This window comes from Apus apus, chromosome 1 (genome assembly GCF_020740795.1).
Source record: "Apus apus isolate bApuApu2 chromosome 1, bApuApu2.pri.cur, whole genome shotgun sequence".
In the NCBI taxonomy this organism is placed as follows: domain Eukaryota; kingdom Metazoa; phylum Chordata; class Aves; order Apodiformes; family Apodidae; genus Apus; species Apus apus.
In genome coordinates this window covers 62856889-62877003 of record NC_067282.1, presented here as the reverse complement: position 1 = coordinate 62877003, position 20115 = coordinate 62856889, and the positions used below count along the sequence as shown (strand labels likewise).

Genomic DNA, 20115 nt, shown 5'->3' with positions numbered 1-20115 from the left:
ACCAATAGCATCCTGGCTTGTCTCACAAATAGTGTGGCCAGCAGGACTAGGGAAGTGATCGTGCCCCTGTACTTGGTGCTGGTGAGACCACAGCTTGAGTACTACATTCAGTTTTGGGCCCATCACTGCAAGAAAGACATCAAGGTGCAGGAATGAGTCCAGAGATGGGCAACAAAGCTGATGAAGGGGTTGGAGAACAAGTCCTGTGAGGAGATGCTGAAGGAGCTGTGGTTGTTCAGCCTGGAAAAAAAGGAGGCTGAGAGAAGACCTGAAAGTAGGTTGTAGCAAGGTGGATGTTGGTCTCTTCTCCCAAGTTACAAGCCATAGAACAAGAGGAAACAGCCTCAAGTTTGCCAGGGGAGGTTTAGATTGGATGATAGGAAAAAAATATTTACTGAAAGAGTTGTCAGGCACTGGAACAGGCTGCCCAGGGAAGCGGTCAAGTCACCATCCCTGGAGGTATTGAAAAGATGTGTAGGGACATGGTTTAGTGGTGGACTTGGGAGTGTGCTAGGTAAACAGTTGGACTTGATGATCTTCAAGCTCTTTTCCATGATTCTATGTTGGGCATCCAAACTCGTTCCATGTCCAGATACAAACTTCTGCAGTTCCTTATGAAAATATAGCAGCCACAATGCAGAAGGCTAGTGACTCACTGGGGTAAGCTATAAATCTTTATGGATATTCAGTACTATCTTATTAGAGGCTGATGTTCACTATGTGCTAATTTTTTGTGTTGTTTTCCAATTGTATTTTCTATTCTATTTTTTTTTCCCCCCTGTTGTTCTATTTTTTCTAGTGGTTCCACTAATGCAATCCAGAGCAGAAATAGTAGATAACTATGGGAGGGGAACAAAGTGAACAGGCTTCAGATGAGTCAAAAGATGGATACTGTTTTATGCAGAATTTTTTTTAATAGAGATTTCTAACAATAGAAATTTGTTCAGGATCCAATGATTATCAGGAAAAAAGGGCAGAAAAGGCATATTTGACTGTGAAAACTTTTAATAAGGAACAGTTTGATTATCTTTTAAAATCAATATCAATGTAAAACTGCTTAGATTGAGACTCTTTAACAATTTCCAAGATTCAGAGCCATGAGCTAATTCATATATGTGGCGTTTTTTAGCATGATAGTTGTGTTGTTTTGAGTCTAGTACAGACCACAGGTACTACTGAAATAACACACTAACATCTGGCAAGATTGGTATGAGATAAGAAGTGGTATGAATTTTATAAAAACAAAGATAATCCTGATTAACTTGTCCTTATGAAAATTTCAGAACACACAATTGTTGAATATGATTGAGTCTGCATAAGACTTAATTCACACAGAATCACAGGATGCTAGGGGTTGAAAGGGACCTCAAAAGATTATCTAGTCCAACCCCCCTACCAGAGCAGTATCCCTACAGTAGGTCACACAGGAACGTGTCTAGGTGGGTTTTGAATGTCTCCAGAGAAGGAGACTACACAACCTCTCTGGGAAGCCTGTTCCACTGTTCTTTCACCCTCAGAGTGAAAAAGGTTTTCATCATGTTTACGTAGAACCTCCTATGCTCCAGTTTGTACCTGTTGTCCCTTGTCCTATCATACCGACCACACTTCCTCAGTTTAGCTATAAGGATGCTGTGGGAGACAGTGTCAAATGCTTTACTGAAATCAAGATAAACTATATCCACTGCTTTACCATCATCTATCCACCACATTGTGTCCTCATAAAAAGCTATCAAGTTGCTTAAACACGACTTCCCCTTGGTAAAACCATGTTGACTGCTCCTAATGACCCTCTTATCTGTGATATGCCTAAGAGACAACACTGGGAATAAGTTGGTGCATCACCTTTCCAGGGATGGAGGTGAGGCTTACTGATCTATAGTTACTCAAATCCTCTTTCTTGCCCTTTTTGTAGACTGGTGTGATATTTGTTATCCTCCAGTCCTCAGGCACCTCTCCTGTTCCCCACGAATTACCAAAGATGATGGAGAGTGGCTTCCACCAGCTCTCTCAGTACCTGTGGGTGCATCCCATCAGGACCCATGGATGTCCAGATTGCTGAGTGGATCCCTAACTCAGTCCTCATCAACCAAAGCAAACGTCCCTGTTTCCTGACTTCTGGGGTGTCAGGGGCCTGGGGCTTCTGAGGACAGTCTCCAGCAGTAAAGACAGAGCCAAAGAAGACATTGGTAGCTCTGTCTTCTTTGTATCCTCTGTCACCAGGGCACCCATCCTAATTCAGCAATGGGCCTATATTGCCTCTAGTGTTAGTTTCATTTGCAATGTATTTGAAGAAACCCTTTCTGTTGTCCTTGGCCTGTCTTGCAAGGTTGAATTCCAAGGAGGCCTTAGCTTTCCTAGTTGCCTCCCTACATCCTCTGACAACAGTCTTATATTCCTCCCAGGTGGCCAGCCCCTCCTTCCATGGTCTGTAGACTCTCTTCTTCCACTTGAGTTTGCTCAGCAGTTCTCTCTTTAACCATGCGAGTCTCCTGGGTCCCTTTCTTGATTTCTTAGCCATTGGGATGCTCTGATCTTGAGCTTGAAAGAAGTGGTCCTTGAATGTTAACCAACCATCTTGGGCCCCTTTAACTTCTAGTACCCTGTCCCATGGGATTTCTCCTGGCAATTGCTTGAAAAGGACAAGGTTGGCCCTGCTGAAGTCCAGGGTCATCATGCTGCTTAGTATTCTGCTCCTTCTGGACAAGATCCTGAACTCCACCATCTCATGGTAGATGAAGCCAAGGGTGCCTTCAATCTTTACTGCTTCATCCAGACTCTCCTTGTTAGTGAGTATAAGATCCAGCAGTTCTCCCCTCCTAGTTAGCTCATCCACCATTTGCATCAAGAAGTTATCATCAGTGCACTGGAGGAACCTCCTGGACTGTGAATGACTGGCTGAATAGGCCTTCCAGTAAATGTCTGAATAGTTAAAATCCCCCATGAGGGCCAGGGCCTGTAATTGCAAGGCTGCTTGCAGCTGCCTATACAAGGCTTAATCAACTTCCTCGTCCTAATTCTTACGTGTGTATGCTCAGTAAAGCACTGTTGTCTGCCAAATTTACAGTTCATGGGTAATTTCTGTTCTGTGTTCAGGCTGTTTATGAAGTTACCAGGGGACCTCTTTACACTGACACGTTTAATCACCCAAATGAAGTTATGCAAGCTGCTAGTGCCTAGCAGGCAGCACAAGGCAGAGTATCGTGGAGCAGGGGTCTTGTGTGGTGGTCAGAAGCACCACCTTCCTTCCCCTCTGCCTCCGTCAGCAGAGCGAGCCCTGCACGGGAGGCTGATGGCCACCCCTCTGCCTCTGTGGGAGCTCAGCCAGTGTTAGTTAGAAACAGTTCTAGGATAGGAAGTAATACAGTAGAAATGAAGAGTTACAGCTCCTGCCTCTTTATGAAAGGGTGGAGTATCTACATGATATTTGGGTGTGTATTTTGTATGTGTTCTGCACATTGGCTATAATGCACAAAGCAGCTCATCTCCATGCAAGTTCTTGTAACATATGGCAGCAGCTTGCTTTAATTTATTCAAACTACCCAATTTTGCTCAGTTTTCAGAGAAAGAGTGTGTGGCAGTGCAGGAGGGCTGAGGTCCAGCAACGGCTGTGTGAGGATGTCAAGGATTGCTTTACTGTGTGTACTTCTTAAAGCTGAAAGTATGTTTCTGTTTAATACCCTTGTAAGAGGCAACCGCTGCATCAGAGGAGGAGGATGAAGTGCTGCCAGATAGATATGCCAGTCAGGATTTAAATAGACTTTTTCTAATGGGTAGAAAGCAGGTTATGAGGCAAGACAAAGCCATAGCTTAATATTCTTTGTGATAAGAGTGATAGACATGCCACCATCTGGTTTGTTCCATATAACAATTTTTCCCTGTTGATCAATCCATCAAGGGGCATTTAACAAGGAATTTAAGGATGAGAATGAGTTTTACCAGTTTTACAAGTGACGATACCTTTCCTGGGGTAGGGGGCACTCAGACCTTTTGGAAATAAATATCGATAGTAGATACAAGCAGGTAATATCCTCTTACTGTGCTGTAATTATTTCTTCTTATCATTCTAGTAACTAAGTAGTAATTGTGCCTTCCAAAGGGGTGTGTATATCCATACTAAATTTTTGCCATTCCGAAGTTTTGCTCAGCTTTTAAAATGCTAAAATTAAAGTCAGGATAACTTCACCATCCAATTATATTTTTTTCAGTATGTAATCCTAGTAGCCTGTGATTTGTGGGTGTAAGGACTTAATCCCTGAAGTAGTTCTGTTGGGTCTAGTAGGTCTTCCTGTATTAACTTCCTAGGCTTCTTGCTGTCAGGAACCCTGAAAAATTTTGTTATGCACAGTATAATATGCCAAGGAGTTCTACTTACTATGTACTATATAAAGAAGAGTACCTTCTCCTGTTTGTTAAATATGAGTCTGCAACATTATAATTTAATTTGAAAACCCAGTTCTTGTATTATCAGAAACAGTAAATAATCTTCCTCATCCACTGTTTTGCATTCTCTTCTTTCCTCTGTTTTCCTTTTCTAATAAGCCCTGATGTTTGCTTTTCTAAATGCTGCTGAGCAAGCTTGGTGGAAGTGGTTTGCATACAGCTATCTATCATAACTCTCTCTGCAGAGCAATAAGTCAATCAGAAACAATCACTGTGTATTTAAGGCTAGGACTTTTTTTGCCACATAAGGCAGTTTACATCAGTATTGCATTTCATCTGCTCTGTGACTCAGATTCATGCAGTTGTTCAGCAGTACTTCACAGTCAGCTTTTGTTGATTTTGAGTTATTCACGGTAGTATAATCAGCAAACTTCACTCTTTACCATCTTTTCCAGATCATTTATTAATGTGATGGATAACAAAGGGCTTAGAACTGATCCATAGGGGACTTTGCTGGCCACAATTTCCACTGAGAAAACTAATTGTTTTCTCCTGTTTTTTGTTTGCTGCCTCTAATAAATTATTTATCCACATGAAGGTCTCTATTATTGCAAGGTAGCTTACTGTTCTTAAGAGCCTTTGGGCTAGTCAAAACTGTTTGAGAATCCAAGTAGGCTTTATCAAATGTATCACTCTTCTGCATAGCATTGTCAGGACCTCTAATGAGTGAGTGAGGGATGGCTTCCCTCCATGGTAGCCATGCTGGCTTGTCCCAGTATGTCATACCTCCTTATACTTCCACTACTATATTCTTGAGTGCAATTTCCACCATTTTGTCTGTTGTTGCAGATTAATGTCATTGGTTGGATGAAATTGGCTGCAAAATATTTCTGCTTGCATCAGTTACAATTTCCTAACTGATTAGCAAAAGATCTCCTATTCTGAGATCCTTCTGATGGGTTAAATAATGGAAAATACCACTTTTTCTCACTGCACATCCTTTAGCCAGCAAAGTAATCCTGAATAGATATAGAACAGCCTTCTCCAGTCTTTCATCCTACCTTCATAGCATGTAAGGTTGCTGGTATGTAAAACTGCACAAGAAACTCTTGTCCCAGCAGCAGTGTAAAGGCTGGTCTACGTATTTTGGCACTGCACTCATATTATCAAATATGGCTAGATATTGACCTACTAATGGCTAGCTACTGTAAGAACCATTTGACCACCAGACCTTGTGACAGAAACTTGACTCAGAGGAGTAAATATTTGTAGTGTGTTCCGTCTCTAGGAATGGTAACTGCTGAAAAAAAGCACATTATGGAATAATTTTAAAATCTCCAGAAATGCACCTTTTTTTATTAAAAATGAGCAATTACATCCAATGAAAAAACAGAGGCCCATAGGAGGGAAGTTAGCTAGGTGTGCTCTGGTGGAAACTCAGCTCACTGGCTGGCGAATGATAATACACTAATTTCACCTCTTAGCTTACTTGGTGCTGTATCCCATATGCAGACAAATCCTGGGACTACACGCTGTTTTGCATCTGTGCAGACAGATGCTCAACATGAAGGAAAGTCCCTGGAACCTTCCTCCCCATTTGGAAAGCAGAGGATCAGGACAGCGTGGGCATGGAAATGCAGAATCTGCAGTGATCATGACCACCCTGAGAGCATCCCCCCTTCTATGTCAGTACTGTGCAACCATCCCTGCTTTCCACATGCACACAAACCCCTAAAACTTCTCCTGAGATGTTGTTGTACAGGAGCTCCATCTAGTGCTGACATTATTTCTTATTCTGACTCCCTACGGCGGCTGGATACATACATACACTGATATGGAGGCAGCCAATTTAGGAGGCTGAATTTGCAAGTGCTGACCTGCTTGCCAGAATGCAAAGGGATCCTGCATAACATAAGGAAGGGGAGATTGAAATTAATATTCGGGGTTTTTTGGGTTTTTTTTTGTACTGTGATGGTATTATTGAGATGCAAAAGGGAATTCTTTATGGTATTTATGCCACTAGGAGTAATGGTTGATTGATGGACAGGCATATTAATAACATAGCAGAAAAGCATAGTACTACTCAGTGATGCACATTAAGTCACAAGATACAGCTAAGAATTAAGATCACCTTTAAAGCACATTGTATACACATTTAAAAATTCAGCAAGAGAGGAAGGAAGGAAGGAAAGAAAGAAAGAAAGAAAGAAAGAAAGAAAGAAAGAAAGAAAGAAAGAAAGAAAGAAAGAAAGAAAGAAAGAAAGAAAGAAAGAAAGAAAGAAAGAAAGAAAGAAAGAAAGAAAGAAAGAAAGAAAGAAAGAAAGAAAGAAAGAAAGAAAGAAAGAAAGAAAATAGGATTCTTTATTATTTAAAGTAATACATATAGTCTGTATTGATGAGATCATCAAACACAAAAGGAAGGGGAAGCTGTACAAAGGAGGAAACAGATAATTTACTGTTGATAAAAGAGCAGGAAAGGTTTACTGAACAGGACTGGTAATGTTTGCTGTCAGATTTGTCCCAGAAGGCTCGGATGCAACAGTAATTTCGTGGGGATTTCTTTCAAGTGCAGAGTTAAACTGACTCTCGTTAGAGTTAAGCAGGAAGAGAATTCATTAGGGAAAAGAATGATTGCCTGCTCTAATGGACTCAGACTACAAGCCATGTAAGCGAAAGAAAACAAATAATTACAGGCATTAGCAACTGGTGTATTTGTTTCTATTCAAAGTAAATTGTTGATATTTGAAATATCCTGTGTTTTTAAAGCCTAGACTGCCAGCATTTAAAAACTGGTTGTAACTGCTAATATGTAACAAATGACTATGGGAAATATTTTCTCAATGTCAAAGCAGTAGAGGTGCTTTCAATGCCTTAAACATCAAAAGGAAATGGTTGTCTTGTAACTAACATGTGAGAGCATTCAAGAGTAAGAGTTATTAAATGCAAGATTATTGTTTTGGCCATTTATTCTGTGTTTAGTATAAACATTTAACATGCATATCCAAATGCAGGCTGTAACATTTTGGAAGCATGTCCCTTTCTCAGCTGCTTCTGTCAGTTATTGAGACATCCATGCGCTCCTCTGCAGTTTGTACAGTTTATAGGACCAGGGAGGGTGTTTAGGCTGTATATTAGGACAGTGGACTTGGTAAAGCTAGTTTAATGGTTGGACTTGATGGTCTTAAAGGTCTTTTCCAACCTAAACAATTCTATGATTCTCAAATTAGTACTGAACTTATTAGGAGTTGGTATATTCAGATCATGATTTTGCTGTGTCATAAAATGATTTATTGGGATTTGTTTATTCACTGAAGCGTAGACACTGAGCTGTAAGGTTCAGGTAAGTCAGGCTAGTGCTGACTGGTTGTTCACCAAGGCCAATGCCCACTTTGACTCTCATAAACTTAAATCTGGAAAGTCTTCTAGGTTCAGCGAGCTTTCTTTTTGACTTTGGAAATGTTCAGGATTTACCACCAAAATCTGTTGGCAGCTGGATTTTATCTTGTAAAATATGTATCTCTTCTTCATTTATGAGAGAAAATGAAAAAGTAGATAATATTCTTGGGCCTAGTGAGGAAGAATATGTCTGGCACTCTCCAGACCTGTTTGCCTGTCTTTTGAGTATTTATTTGTGCTTATCATCTCTTTAAAAAAGAAAAAAAAAGAAAAAGACAAACAGCCCTGCTAAAAATTATTTTGTGACATTCCATATTCACAGTCTCACTCATTTCTCTCTCAGATTTGCTCATTTGATGCTACTTTCCCACTAGCACCAGTGGCTGTGGAACTTGTTTAACTTAACTAACTTAACTGTGTTCTGTTAGTTTAGCTGAGTTTGTCTCATCCTAGGCTGATTACCACAGATTTTGCAGACTGATCAATATTTTCATTGCCACTTCTGGCAATTCCACTGTCATGCAAGAAGAGGAGGTGTAACCTGCAGAACATCACTGGAGACTTTGTATGAAATAGGTTTTTCCCTATCTTAGTCGTGGGAGTGAAGTGTGTGTTAAAAGACTTAAAGTTAGAAATCAGAATGGAATATGGTTGCTTTTTTCTAAACTGTTAACAAGTTTTTTGTTCTTTCTTCCCCTGAGCTGCTGTGCCTTAATAGTTTCCGATTTTTTGCAAAAGTGCATATGCTGTCAGGAGGTCAGGGATTGGGTCAACAGATCATAGAAATGCTCCTCCCCTCCTGCCCAGTGAGTCAGCTTTTGAAAGTTTCTTCCTTATTATTATAATATTCTTGCCTCCTCACCTATATGGAAATCTCTGATGGTGGCAACTGCTGTGGAGTTGTATTTTTAGTGCATAAAGATGGAAACAAAGCTGGTGATAAAATGGATTGCTCCATGTGCAGTATCACAAAGTCTCTGATGCTGTGGCAAGTGTTTGGTAATGTGCTTTGGCCCAAAGCTGCCAAACTTCACCTGAAGATTAAGCTACCATTAGAAAGAGAGCTTATTGCTTTTTTCTGTCTTGCGACATCCAAAACTCGCTTATGAGAACTGGACCTACAAATTGTATTTATGCACAGTCCTTGAACGTTGATACTAGGCTATGTTTTCAGAAAGGCTTCTAAGGAGATATAGAAGTACAAATATGTTGGAAAGGTCATGTATTTTCTCTTGCTTAAATAGTTTGTTTCATTTCCATGTGTGGAGTGTTTTATTTCTGTAGAGAAGTAACAGAAATGCTCTCTTTTAAATTCAGGAAAGTTATTTCCCTTGAAAACAGCACTGAGTCACTGATCAAATGAGTTTTGTATAACTCAATAACATGTTTATGTAATACCATTTGGTAGCATGAGCTGGAATTAAACTTGAAACCTTAAAATTGAGGTAATAAGAGCCTTCATTTGAAGAGAGCTGTTTCTTACTGCTGCTGTTCTGTGTTTACCTATATTTCCTTGGTCACGCACAATAGAAGATGTCAGCTAAAAGAAATAGCAGAAGAACACTTCAGAGCTGGATTCCCCAATATTCCCACCTTGGGGTGCATTTAGTCACAAAAACCTTTTCTTCCTTTTACATCTTGTCTCCATCTCATAGTGCCACAGAACATTCTAGTGTATTCTTCAGTAAATAGAGCAGCAGATTTAGCAGCTGAAACTTGAGAGACTGGAGGGAAGGGAATATAGCTGTGTTGGGGCACCTTTGTGAGGAATGTACCTGCTGCTCATGTTAGGTGTTTATCCACTTAACACTTCTAAGCGGAGACACGAACATGCTTCTTCTATCCTTGCAAATGTCTTTACCACACTGTGCTCTTTCTTGCTTGCTGTCTCTCCAAGGTCATTGTTCACCACTGCACAGTGGCCTAGCTTCAGAAGGAGATGTGCAAGGTATAACTTCTGATGAGTCTCACCCCACCAGTTGCTGGTTCACACGCCTCTTCCACTTCCAGCTGCATGATGTCCTTACCAAGATATTAAGTTAAAGCTGCCTCCTATGAATAGGTATTACATACACACATATATATGCATGGAGAATTGTACATGTATGAAATGTCATGGTTTCCCTTCAGCAACACATTTAAGCAGTAGTGGCTGGAGCTGCTGTTGGCTAACCTCTGCTGCTGGCAAGTCCCTCTGGGGTTAGTGCAGGGTCTGTAGATGGCACATGGGAACTGCAACATTTACTGTCCCCTTGATTTTCCCTCTGCATTTTGTACGTGGCTGGAAGATGGCCTGTTGCATGCCTGGGGATGCTCAGCTGGCTCCATCATGCCTTGGGTCTCAGCAGCAGCATGGCCAGTTCGACTCTGGGTTCCCTGCTTTGCACCAGCCTCACAGCCAGGTGTCACCCCAGCTTGGTCTCAGCAACTGAGTTTGGGCTGGCTATAGGCTGCAGTGGTGTTGGGAAGTGTAGGGACTTGCTGTGGACTTACTGAGGTAGATACAGCTGATGTGTGAAGGAAAGGGGTGAAAAGGTCAGAGGTCAGGTGTAAATTCTTCAGTGTAAGGGTGGTGAAAAGCTGGAACAGGCTGCCCAGAGATGTTGTGGGGACTCCATCCCTGGAGGTGTTCAAGGACACGTTGCATGGGGCTCTGAGCAGTCTGTTCTAGTGGAAGGTGTCCCTGCCCATGCAGGGGAGTTGGAACTCAATGATCTTTAAGGTCCTTTCCAACTAAAAAAATTCAGTGATTCAGTGATTCTGTGAAATAGCAGAACAAGAGTTAGAAGAATCATCTGTACAGGTAACTAAGAATGATATTCCCAGCAAAGAGCAGAGCACAACTCATTGGCAGAGGTCCCTGCACCCAATGAGCATGACAACCCAACCCAATGAGCATGGCATCAAGGGCACAGCACACCACACCTGCCATTTCTTTCCCTGGTTGCTCATCATGAAAGAGAGGGTGCCCATGCAGGTGAGTATGTTCCAGGCAGATGTACTTGCCACATGAGGAGATGCAAACAGGGAGCAGCAGTCTTGCCTGAGACATATTAAGGTTCATGTGGGCAGGATTCATAAGCAACAGATCACATCTTAATGACAGTGGACTCCTAAAGTGTATGAAAGCTTTGTCCAAAACCCAATTTGTTGCTAGAGAGGTACTCATTAAGAACAGGTTTGAAGACCTTCTAGCCAGAGTCCTTTGTTCTACCTGTTGCACAAAAGAGATCCTGGAAAGACCTCTTGAACAGACAGCTTGTGGGTGTGAGTGAACGGAAGTTATGAAGGGATGACTGTGAGTGGATAAAATAAACCTGGGTGGAAACTGGGTATGAAGAAATAATCTTGGTTGTTTTTGAGAGCTTGCATTTAGTTTTGATCCGCTAATGTCTTGTCAAAGAAGGTGCCACTGCATTCCTCCAAGCTCATTCTGCCTAAGCTTACCTGTGGCTTCTTTTCATTTCCCATAGTCCTTGATAACCAGGAATACAGTGCAGGATGTATACTACATCATGCAACCATGATGCTCCAGGACTCTAATAATGACATAGGATAATGACCTTCAGGAGCTTTAAGAAAGAATATATATATAAATTAGTACTGAAATAATTTACCCAGTGTAGGCTGAATCTCTGGGATTATCAGTTTTTCATAACCTACAGATACTCAGCAAGCTGCATCCCATTTCCAATGACTACATCAATGACCAGCATAAACCAGAAAAAAACTAATACAAAAATTTAACACTCACAGTTGGAACTCGTGGAAACCAAGTATAATGGTTTGCTATGTCCTTCACACCAGAGTCTGTGCTGTGATGCTAGGAATAAATGTACAGATCTTTAAATAAAAGTAAGTAACAGATAATGTCTTAGATGGTAGTCCTAGAAATGGATGCCTCTCCTGGTTTATGACTTGAAATTGAATTTCTTGCTCTCTGCTCGCTGCAATAAATCACTGAGTAAAAAAGGCTCATGCCTCAGACCCAGCTTGCCTTTTGTCTCAAAGTCACTTATTTCCATGGTTAATTTTTGAATAATTATTTGTTCCTGTAATGCAATCTGCAATGGATTTTTATGTCATCTTTCAGCACTGTTCAGTGAGAACCTCAGCTTTGTTTCTGTATATGCATGAAATTATGGGGGAACAAATTACATTTCTCACCATGATTGACTCTAGTGGAGTTATTTGGCTATGTACCAGCTTGAGGCCCTACATATTTGTTGGAGGCAAATTCCATTTAGATTTGCAATTCCTGAACTTAATTTTGTTACAATTTTAGCAAACATTACTCATTTGGAATTAATATACGCAGACTACCCCGTCATAAATGTTACTGAAAAATAAGAATGAAATGTTGGCATAGAGCATAATGAATCACTTTTAAATTGTAATTTTCTTCTTTTTATAACTTTTTATTATTATTTGTTTTCTGGTTATTAAGACTATTGAGATACGTTCAAGTCTTTTCTTCAGTCATAATTTTGAAGTATTTAATTGCTTTTTGCATTAAAGCTGCGATTCTCACTAATTGCTATGACTCCAACAGACAGGATATGAAACAGAATACCAGATAACTGCGAGTTTTTTGGCAGAGACCACAACCACTAAATACATATATTATTAAGAAAACTCTGATCTACAAAAATAGGAGACACATTGCAAATTGAGAAGCTTTATTCTGCTTTATCCAAACTGGATTGCAAGCAGGGCATGAGGGAAGACTGAGGAAACTATTAACCTGTTAATCTAACCTCAGTACCTGGAAAAATTATGGAGAAGATCATAGTGGGTGCTATTGAAAGGCATGTAAAGGACAAGGCAATCATCAGTTTATTGCTGGCAGCTCATTTTCTAACTATTCTCTGTTTTTTACTTCTACCCAGTGACAAACTAAATACTGAACACAAAACCTGGTTTTGCCCTTGCTATGAAATTAAGTTGTTTCAATCCAACATATTAGGCCTGTATATAGAGACATACACCTGTTGGAAAGGATCCAGAGAAGGGCAACCAAGATGATCAAAAGCCTGGAGCACCTCTGCTATGAAGACAGGCTGAGAGAGTTGGGGCTGTTCAGCCTAGAGGAGAGAAGACTCTGGGGAGACATAGCACCTTCCAGGACTTGAAAGGGGCCTACAGGAAAGCTGGGGAGGGGCTTTTCATCAGAGAAGATAGTGATAGGACATGGGGTAATGGTTTTAAGCTAAAAGAGGGGAGATTTAGGTTAGATATAAGGAAGAAATTAGTCACTATAAGGGCAATGAGGAACTAGAATGGGTTGCCCAGGGAGGTTGTTGATGCCCCATCCCTGGAGGTTTTTAAGGCCAGGTTGGATGAGGTTTTGTGCAACCTGGTCTAGTGGTAGGGTCATGGCAGGGGGGTTGGAACTTGATGATCTTTAAGGTTCCTTCCAATCTTAATGATTCTATGATTCTATATCTGATACCAATGATCAAATGATAGTGGTATCTTCCCAGGATTCACCTATTAAACTGATAAAGGAGTGAGATTAAAAAACATATATAGCTTTTTAAAATCAATCAGCTGTAGATATTCTTAGCAATCAGAGACACTGGAGCTGATAATCTACCACATATTAAACAGGGTTATTTCTTAATGTGCATCCTGTTTTCTTCTCCAGTCTCGGCTTCTGTGTTAAGGTGAAAGACCCTTCATCAGCAAGGTTGGATGGTGCTGCAGTGCCGAGCTGTAGAGGGTCAGGTCATACCTTGTGATTTTGTGCACACTGCTCAAAGTCACACAAAGTGGACTGAGAGAGGGTGTCATGGCCTCTATTGTTTCTGTTTCTTTCTCACCTGGGTAACAGGTGTTTTCATTACTTGCAGCCAGTTCAATTGAATGTATCTCACTGTTGAAAAAAAACTAGTTGTTTAATTTTTATTTTAGTTTTGGCTCTTAATTTAATAATTTTTTGTCTTTCTAAGCACCAGTTTCAGTCTTTCAAAGTCCTTGTAATTTTTCTAAAGAGTTAGCTGGGCTTAGCAAATTTTAACCACTTGAAGAATGTTGGATTCTTTTAATCTCTCTTACAAAATACCCCCTAAGTTCTTTACTTTTCCCCTTGTCTTGAAAGCATTAGAAGTCAATGCACAGTGGTATTAATTTCAGTGCTGTTAAAAGGTTCAGGTATAACACAGACCTTAAAGTCTTACTGTGACAAAAAGAAAAATATTGATTATTTTTTTTCTGAACTTTTGTGGTTTGGGATTCCATATATCACTGTTCCTGTCCTCCAAAAAAATATGTAGTTTGAGTCATGTCACTGGAACTCAATAATAAAAGGTGAGTAAAGATGAAATGGCTCCTACCAAGATGTGTAATTAAGAGTCTTCAATTTTCTTCTGCAGAGAAAAGAAAAATTATTTGCTATAACTTAAAGGCAATTTTATGTTTTTTTCTGATTGCTAATATTTGGGTGATTCTTGACTGATATCACCATGGTCCTAGTCTAACTGAGCATTAATTCTATGCCAGTTAAAGAGAGGACTTTTCTTCACTGAAAGCAAGCAGTCCTCCATTTATGGCCAGTTGTCTTCAGATCTGTTCCATCAAGCCATCCATCATAAATACCAGTGGGAGAAAAGCTGAGCATCCTTCTTGTATTAGACAATAGGCAAAAATATGAGGAAGTGGAAAACAATCCCATAAATTGCGACCATACACAGCATAGGAAGCTGCTGGGCAGTGGCAGAGCCACAGGAAGAGCAGGCTGAGCTGGCAGCCAGACCTGACATAAGAGCTCAATGGCTAAATCAGTACACAGCTCTGGGCTAGGGAAGCTTGAACACCCCTTTTGGGTTTTCTAGGCACCACTGCACTCACAGGACTGTAGGATATTCTCAACAAAAGTACATCTCACCTGCCATCTCATCGAAATAGGGACATTGTGCCCTCAGTTGCCATCAGAGGTAGAGCAAGAATAGTATTGCCTTGCTGTAGAGCACTTGACTGGGGGGAGAGAGATTTCTTGTTCTCAAGACTGTTTTTTGTAAGTCCGTTATGGTGTAATCCAAAATGCAGAAACAGACCTATATCACCTTGCTGAGGCCTAAGTTTCAAATGTACAATCTGGATTTTGCCTTTGGTACCTAGATGAGCTAAATGTTTTTCATACCAAGAAGCTCTTTAGCCAAGCAGATAAAAGCATGGATAAAGGCAATGCTAGGAAAGTGAAGATAAGTAAGTGTGGGCTGGCAGAGAGAAGAGAGCAGTAGATTCTTTGTTCTTGAGTCTGTAATTCAGAACCTGCTATTTCTCTTTTTCTATGTTGAGATCTATATTTAATGCAGGAATTATGACCAAGGGATTTCAAGAGCTGTGTTATGTAGGAAATAGGTTAGTAAGGGATGATCAGAAAGTTTCTAATACTTCTAAAATAGTCTACCCTTAAAACAGGTTTAAAATTAGACTCTTAAACTGTATAATTCAGTGGAATTTAGTGGAGCTGTGTCATTTTATAGCTGTGTGTCTGCTTTTTAACTTTGACTTCCCAGTAATATACAGAAAATAATTTAGTTGCCTCTTGTAACAAGAAAGAATTTTTCTTCATCAAAAATTGCCTTCTCCTCACATCCTTTTGCCTACTCTTCCCCTGAGGAATAAGGCATCCCATTGCAGCCAGCAGTGTTTGGGTTCCTTCTGGGTTCTTCGCCATACCCAGCTCTGCACAAAGTGTCTGCAAATTATTGTCAGGATGGCAGGAGTAGCTGTGCCTGCCTCCAGCTAACTAAGAAATGAGCCATTGCACTGTAGGGGAAAAAGAAGTAAAAATGCTGTGCCTGGGAAGAGAGCATTCTGCTGTGCCCTGCATGGGTGTATGTGTGGGGTGTTTTGCCCATGTACTGGATATACTAGTGCTATCCCCAGGGGAGTCTCTGAATGACCTCCATTCCATGCCTGGGAAAGAGCTGTAGGAAAAGCTGACAGTTAAATGGGAGCTATTTGCTAGATGTAGGTTCCACTCAGTACTAGAGAATTTTTGGCAGGATATATCTCAATGCTACTGTATAGTTGGCTGTTACTAATGGCAAGGATCGAGAAAAAAAAAAAAAAATCCTGGAAAAAGCTGGACTGACATAGGTCTATTCAGGCTTTTCAGGACCAAAAGAAGGGGCCTGGAAACCATGGGGAAAGATGGTGCTACATTTCTTCCAACGAGTTCCTTTGGTCATTCATACTGGGAAATGGCATCCAGTGTTGTGCCACCAAGAGCTGTAAGGAAGCTGCAAGGAGAACAAAAACATAGGAAACAGCAAAAAAAACCCCAAAAAACACCCCACTGAGTCATGACTGAGGACCTGCCATGCAAATGCATTAAGATTTGTAGAGGGGGTTGGGACCCTGAACCTTGAAAATGAAAGTTGAAATGTCAGCCCAGATTTTTTAGTCTTCTACTGGAAGATGACACTGGGCTCTGACACCCAGAGCTAAATATTAACCTAAATAACTTTTTCACTTGATTAATTGTTGTATCTGTAAAAAAACTTATGACCTGCCATATCACAGTCATGCCAAAGGTTGTCTGTTGCTTCAATATATGAGTGGTCAGAAATGAAGATGTATCTAGCTGATGAGACAGAAGTGCAAAAGCTTCTTTCGTTTTTGGGTTCCCAATCTGGAATATAATGCTTTTTGCATGTATAAAATGCAACGCAATATTTGAAAATGATCATGAATGTTAAAAATGGAATATTTCTTTAGCAAGGGGATCCTTCAACATTCTGTTAGTTCATAGAGAAAATGGATTTCCCCTGGGCAATACTAAAACAGCTGAATCTGGAAACCTGCCTAGAAGAGGAATAACTCTCAAGTACAAAATTTTTCAAATATAAGATAGAAAATTTGACAGGATGGAGAGAGTAACCAGGTCCAGTGAGGACTTCAGCACAGGGAGTAATGGAAATAATTTCATAATTTTCGCTGTTGCCTCAAACATCTAATAACAAAGAAAAACATCTTGTTTCTTGGGATTTTAAGTGGATGCCATGCAAAATGATGGAAGTAAGCATTCAAATGGCTTGGTTCATTGCAGGCATTGTGTCCCTGATCTCTCTGGCTGTCCTGTCCTACGAACGCTACAGCACTCTCACCCTGTGCAACAAGCGCAGCGCTGACTACCGGAAGGCACTGCTGGCAGTCGGCGGTTCCTGGATTTATTCCCTGGTCTGGACTGTGCCGCCTCTGATCGGCTGGAGCAGTTACGGGATAGAAGGTGCGGGTACAAGCTGTTCGGTACGCTGGTCCTCGGAGTCAGCTGAATCCACGTCCTATATCATCTGTCTCTTCATATTCTGCTTGGTCATCCCTGTGATGGTCATGATATACTGCTACAGTCGCCTCCTTTACGCCGTTAAACAGGTAAGCTGCTGTGTGCAGACTGCTCTGGGACATACGTTGTTTTTCTCTTCTCTCGAGTTTGGGAGCACTGATGATAGAGAGCAAAACAACCAAGTGAAATGGAATTAGAAAGAGCACAGAAAGCCACAGGAGATCTTCACCAAGCTTTTTCATACTCTTAAAGCTTCAGGCAGAACAACCACACCAAATCCATGTAGATACTGCCCTTGTGGTTTGGAAATAACTGTGTTCTGGGAAAAATGGCACATCTGGGTGAAGGTTGCATTTGTAATGAAACCGATACTTACTTGTCTGTAAATAAGACATCCATGCAAACATTTCTTCCTGGTTTTGGATCATGACAGCTTAATAGTTTCTGCTTCTTCATCTGTGGACACTTAACTTTACAGTAATGCAATTCTACTGCAATTTGCAGAATTATCCCAGGGATCATCTTCTGCTTTCTGCTCTAGGTCACATATAAAAATTTCCTTAAATAAAACTACCACTGCTACTACTATGACTGCTACTATACCAACACTCCTCTGATTGGTTTAAGGTGTACTGCAGATATTCCAAAACGGAAATTCCAGAAGACCCTGCCAGCGGGTGTTATATTGTGAAGCTTGAATACTCTTGGGACAGTAATTAAATGGTTTAATGATGAATAATGAGAAAAAAATTAGTATATAGGTGTTCTCTAAAAAGCAATTCTCTAAAATGTTCAGCTTTATTAACTAAAGGTGTTAAATGGGGGAAAAGAAAGCAGTAAAACCCTGACTAGAGGCTCTTACACAGAACTAAAGTGGATGTAGTTTACTTTTGATTAGTCATAAGGAACTAAGGTCGTGCCTCTCATATGATTCGTCAAAACTTTCAGAACACTTGGAGCCTAAATGGGAAATTTTTTCCTGGTTGAGTGCAAGTGGGACAATAAAATCCCTTTGATGAATCACACATTAGTGCTTCTCTTAATGCTGTGCAGTAGTAATACGGAAAAAAATTCTCTTGATTGTAAACCACTTAAGTGAAGTTGCAGATGGTATCTTGTTCCTTGGGCAGCAGTATCCTTTAGTATCACTTTAAAGGATGGAGCAGTGTAACTACTAATATGCAAAAAATGCAGCTTTCTTAAACTTGGTTCTTTCAGCCTTCACTGTCACTCCTAGCAACAGACATCACCCACAACACAAATACTTGTGTGGATGAAGCTTCTGTAGCATGTGCTTTAGCTTCTAGTTCTAAATGTAGACTTGTGTTATTTTAGTCACCTTTAAAAAAAAAAAAATCAGTTATATTAAAAAGTAGTAGTAGATCTCACTGATCTGCCTGATGGATCTGAAGAAGTTGTGGCAAACAGACAGAGGGAACAAAGTTTCATAGAAATGATATGTGTAATCTATAGCTATTTGGTATTTAGAAATGAAGACTGGGTGAGCTGGGTGGAAGACTAGGTTGATTGCTCAATTGACTGTCCAGGTGTCATGGTTTAACCCCAGCCAGCAACTAAGCCTCACACAGCTGCTCACTCCTCCTGTGTGGGATGACGGGGAGAATCAGAAGGGCAAAAGTGAGAAAATTCATGGGTTGAGATAAAGACAGTTTAATAGGTAAAGCAAAAGACAAGTGCATGTGAGCAAAGCAAAAAAGGGAATTCATTCAGTGCTTCCCATTGGCAGGCCAATGTTCAGCTATCCCCAGGAAGGCCGGGCTCCATCATGTGCAACAGTTGCTTGGGATGACAAATGCCATCGCTTGAAATGTCTCCTCTTCCTTCTTCTTCCCCCAGCTTCATGTATTAAGCAAGATCTGATATGGTGTGGAATATTCCTTTGGTTAGCTGGGATCATATGTCCCAGCTGCGTCCTCTTCAAACTCCTTGTGCCTCCCCAGCCTGCTTGCTGCTGGGGTGTTGTGAGGAGCAGAAAAGGCCTTGGCTCTGTGTGAGCACTGCTAAACAATAACTAAAACATCTCTCCATTATCAACACTGTTTTCAGCACAAACCCAAAACCACAGCTACTGTGAAGGAAATGAACTCTATCCCAGGCAAAACCAGCACACCAGAGGAAAAAAAAAATAGGAGAAGGAATAATATTTTCACAATCCTCTCTCCTCCATCCTCTGTGTGCTTTTGAGTGATCAGGAAGCCTTTGGGATGCTGAGGTTAGAGAGCCCTGAGAAATTTTGTAAATGGTGGAAGTGAAAAAGAATTGAACCTGATCTTGCATAAGCTGCTGGAGGGCAGGTCTTAAGGAACTAATGCTTGTTAAATGCAAAGGAACTCCCATGAGGATTAGATTGTATTTCCTCTCTAAAGCTGTTATGACTTAGGGTCATAACAGCTGCCTGAGCATTTGTGAAATATATAAACCCTATTGTGCAATAGCTAAACCCTAAATTCTTACACAAAAATATCTAATGCTTTCCTGGCATTTGTAAAAAAATTCCTTGCTAAGTTATATTTCAGAAAAAAAAGGGTCTCAATCAGAAGATTTATCAGTCTTCAGCTTTCTGGAATCTATATACCTCCAATACCATAATCCTGAAATCTTGCACTTGATAAATTTCCTGTGACATATGTATAAATTTCCAAAGACCATATAATGACACAGTCACTGAAATACAGACTTTTTTTCCTTTGATCTGAGGTCCTCTAACTATTCTGAAATAAGCAGGGTAGTTTATAAAATGCTAAAGTACGTCATGTTTCAAACTGAAGAAAGAGATGACCAATAGGGGAATAAAAATACAATAGTTCTTATATAAAACTACAAAGAGTAGGTAGGCTGGTACAAAAAAATGAAGAGAAGTTAATACATCCATTGTAATGTTTTTATTTTCTGATGTGGGAAAAAAACCCAATTATCTTGCAATATTCTGGCCTCAAAATTTAAGTCCTGCTGTGGCCTTCTGTGTCATATATTAGAAGAAATGTGAAAGCATTGCAAATATACTAAGTGCTTTATCCCGGCTT

At 40.4% G+C, this 20115-nt stretch overlaps 1 protein-coding gene across 1 annotated transcript in view; it reads left to right on the top strand.

Annotated features, from left to right (window-relative positions):
* LOC127392181 (parapinopsin-like) overlaps positions 1 to 20115 on the top strand; it is a 91968-nt gene that overhangs the window by 11141 nt on the left and 60712 nt on the right. The window contains exon 2 of the mRNA XM_051635845.1: positions 16835 to 17160. Within this exon, the coding sequence (XP_051491805.1) occupies positions 16835 to 17160 (326 nt within the window). The remainder of the gene's footprint in view (positions 1 to 16834; positions 17161 to 20115) is intronic.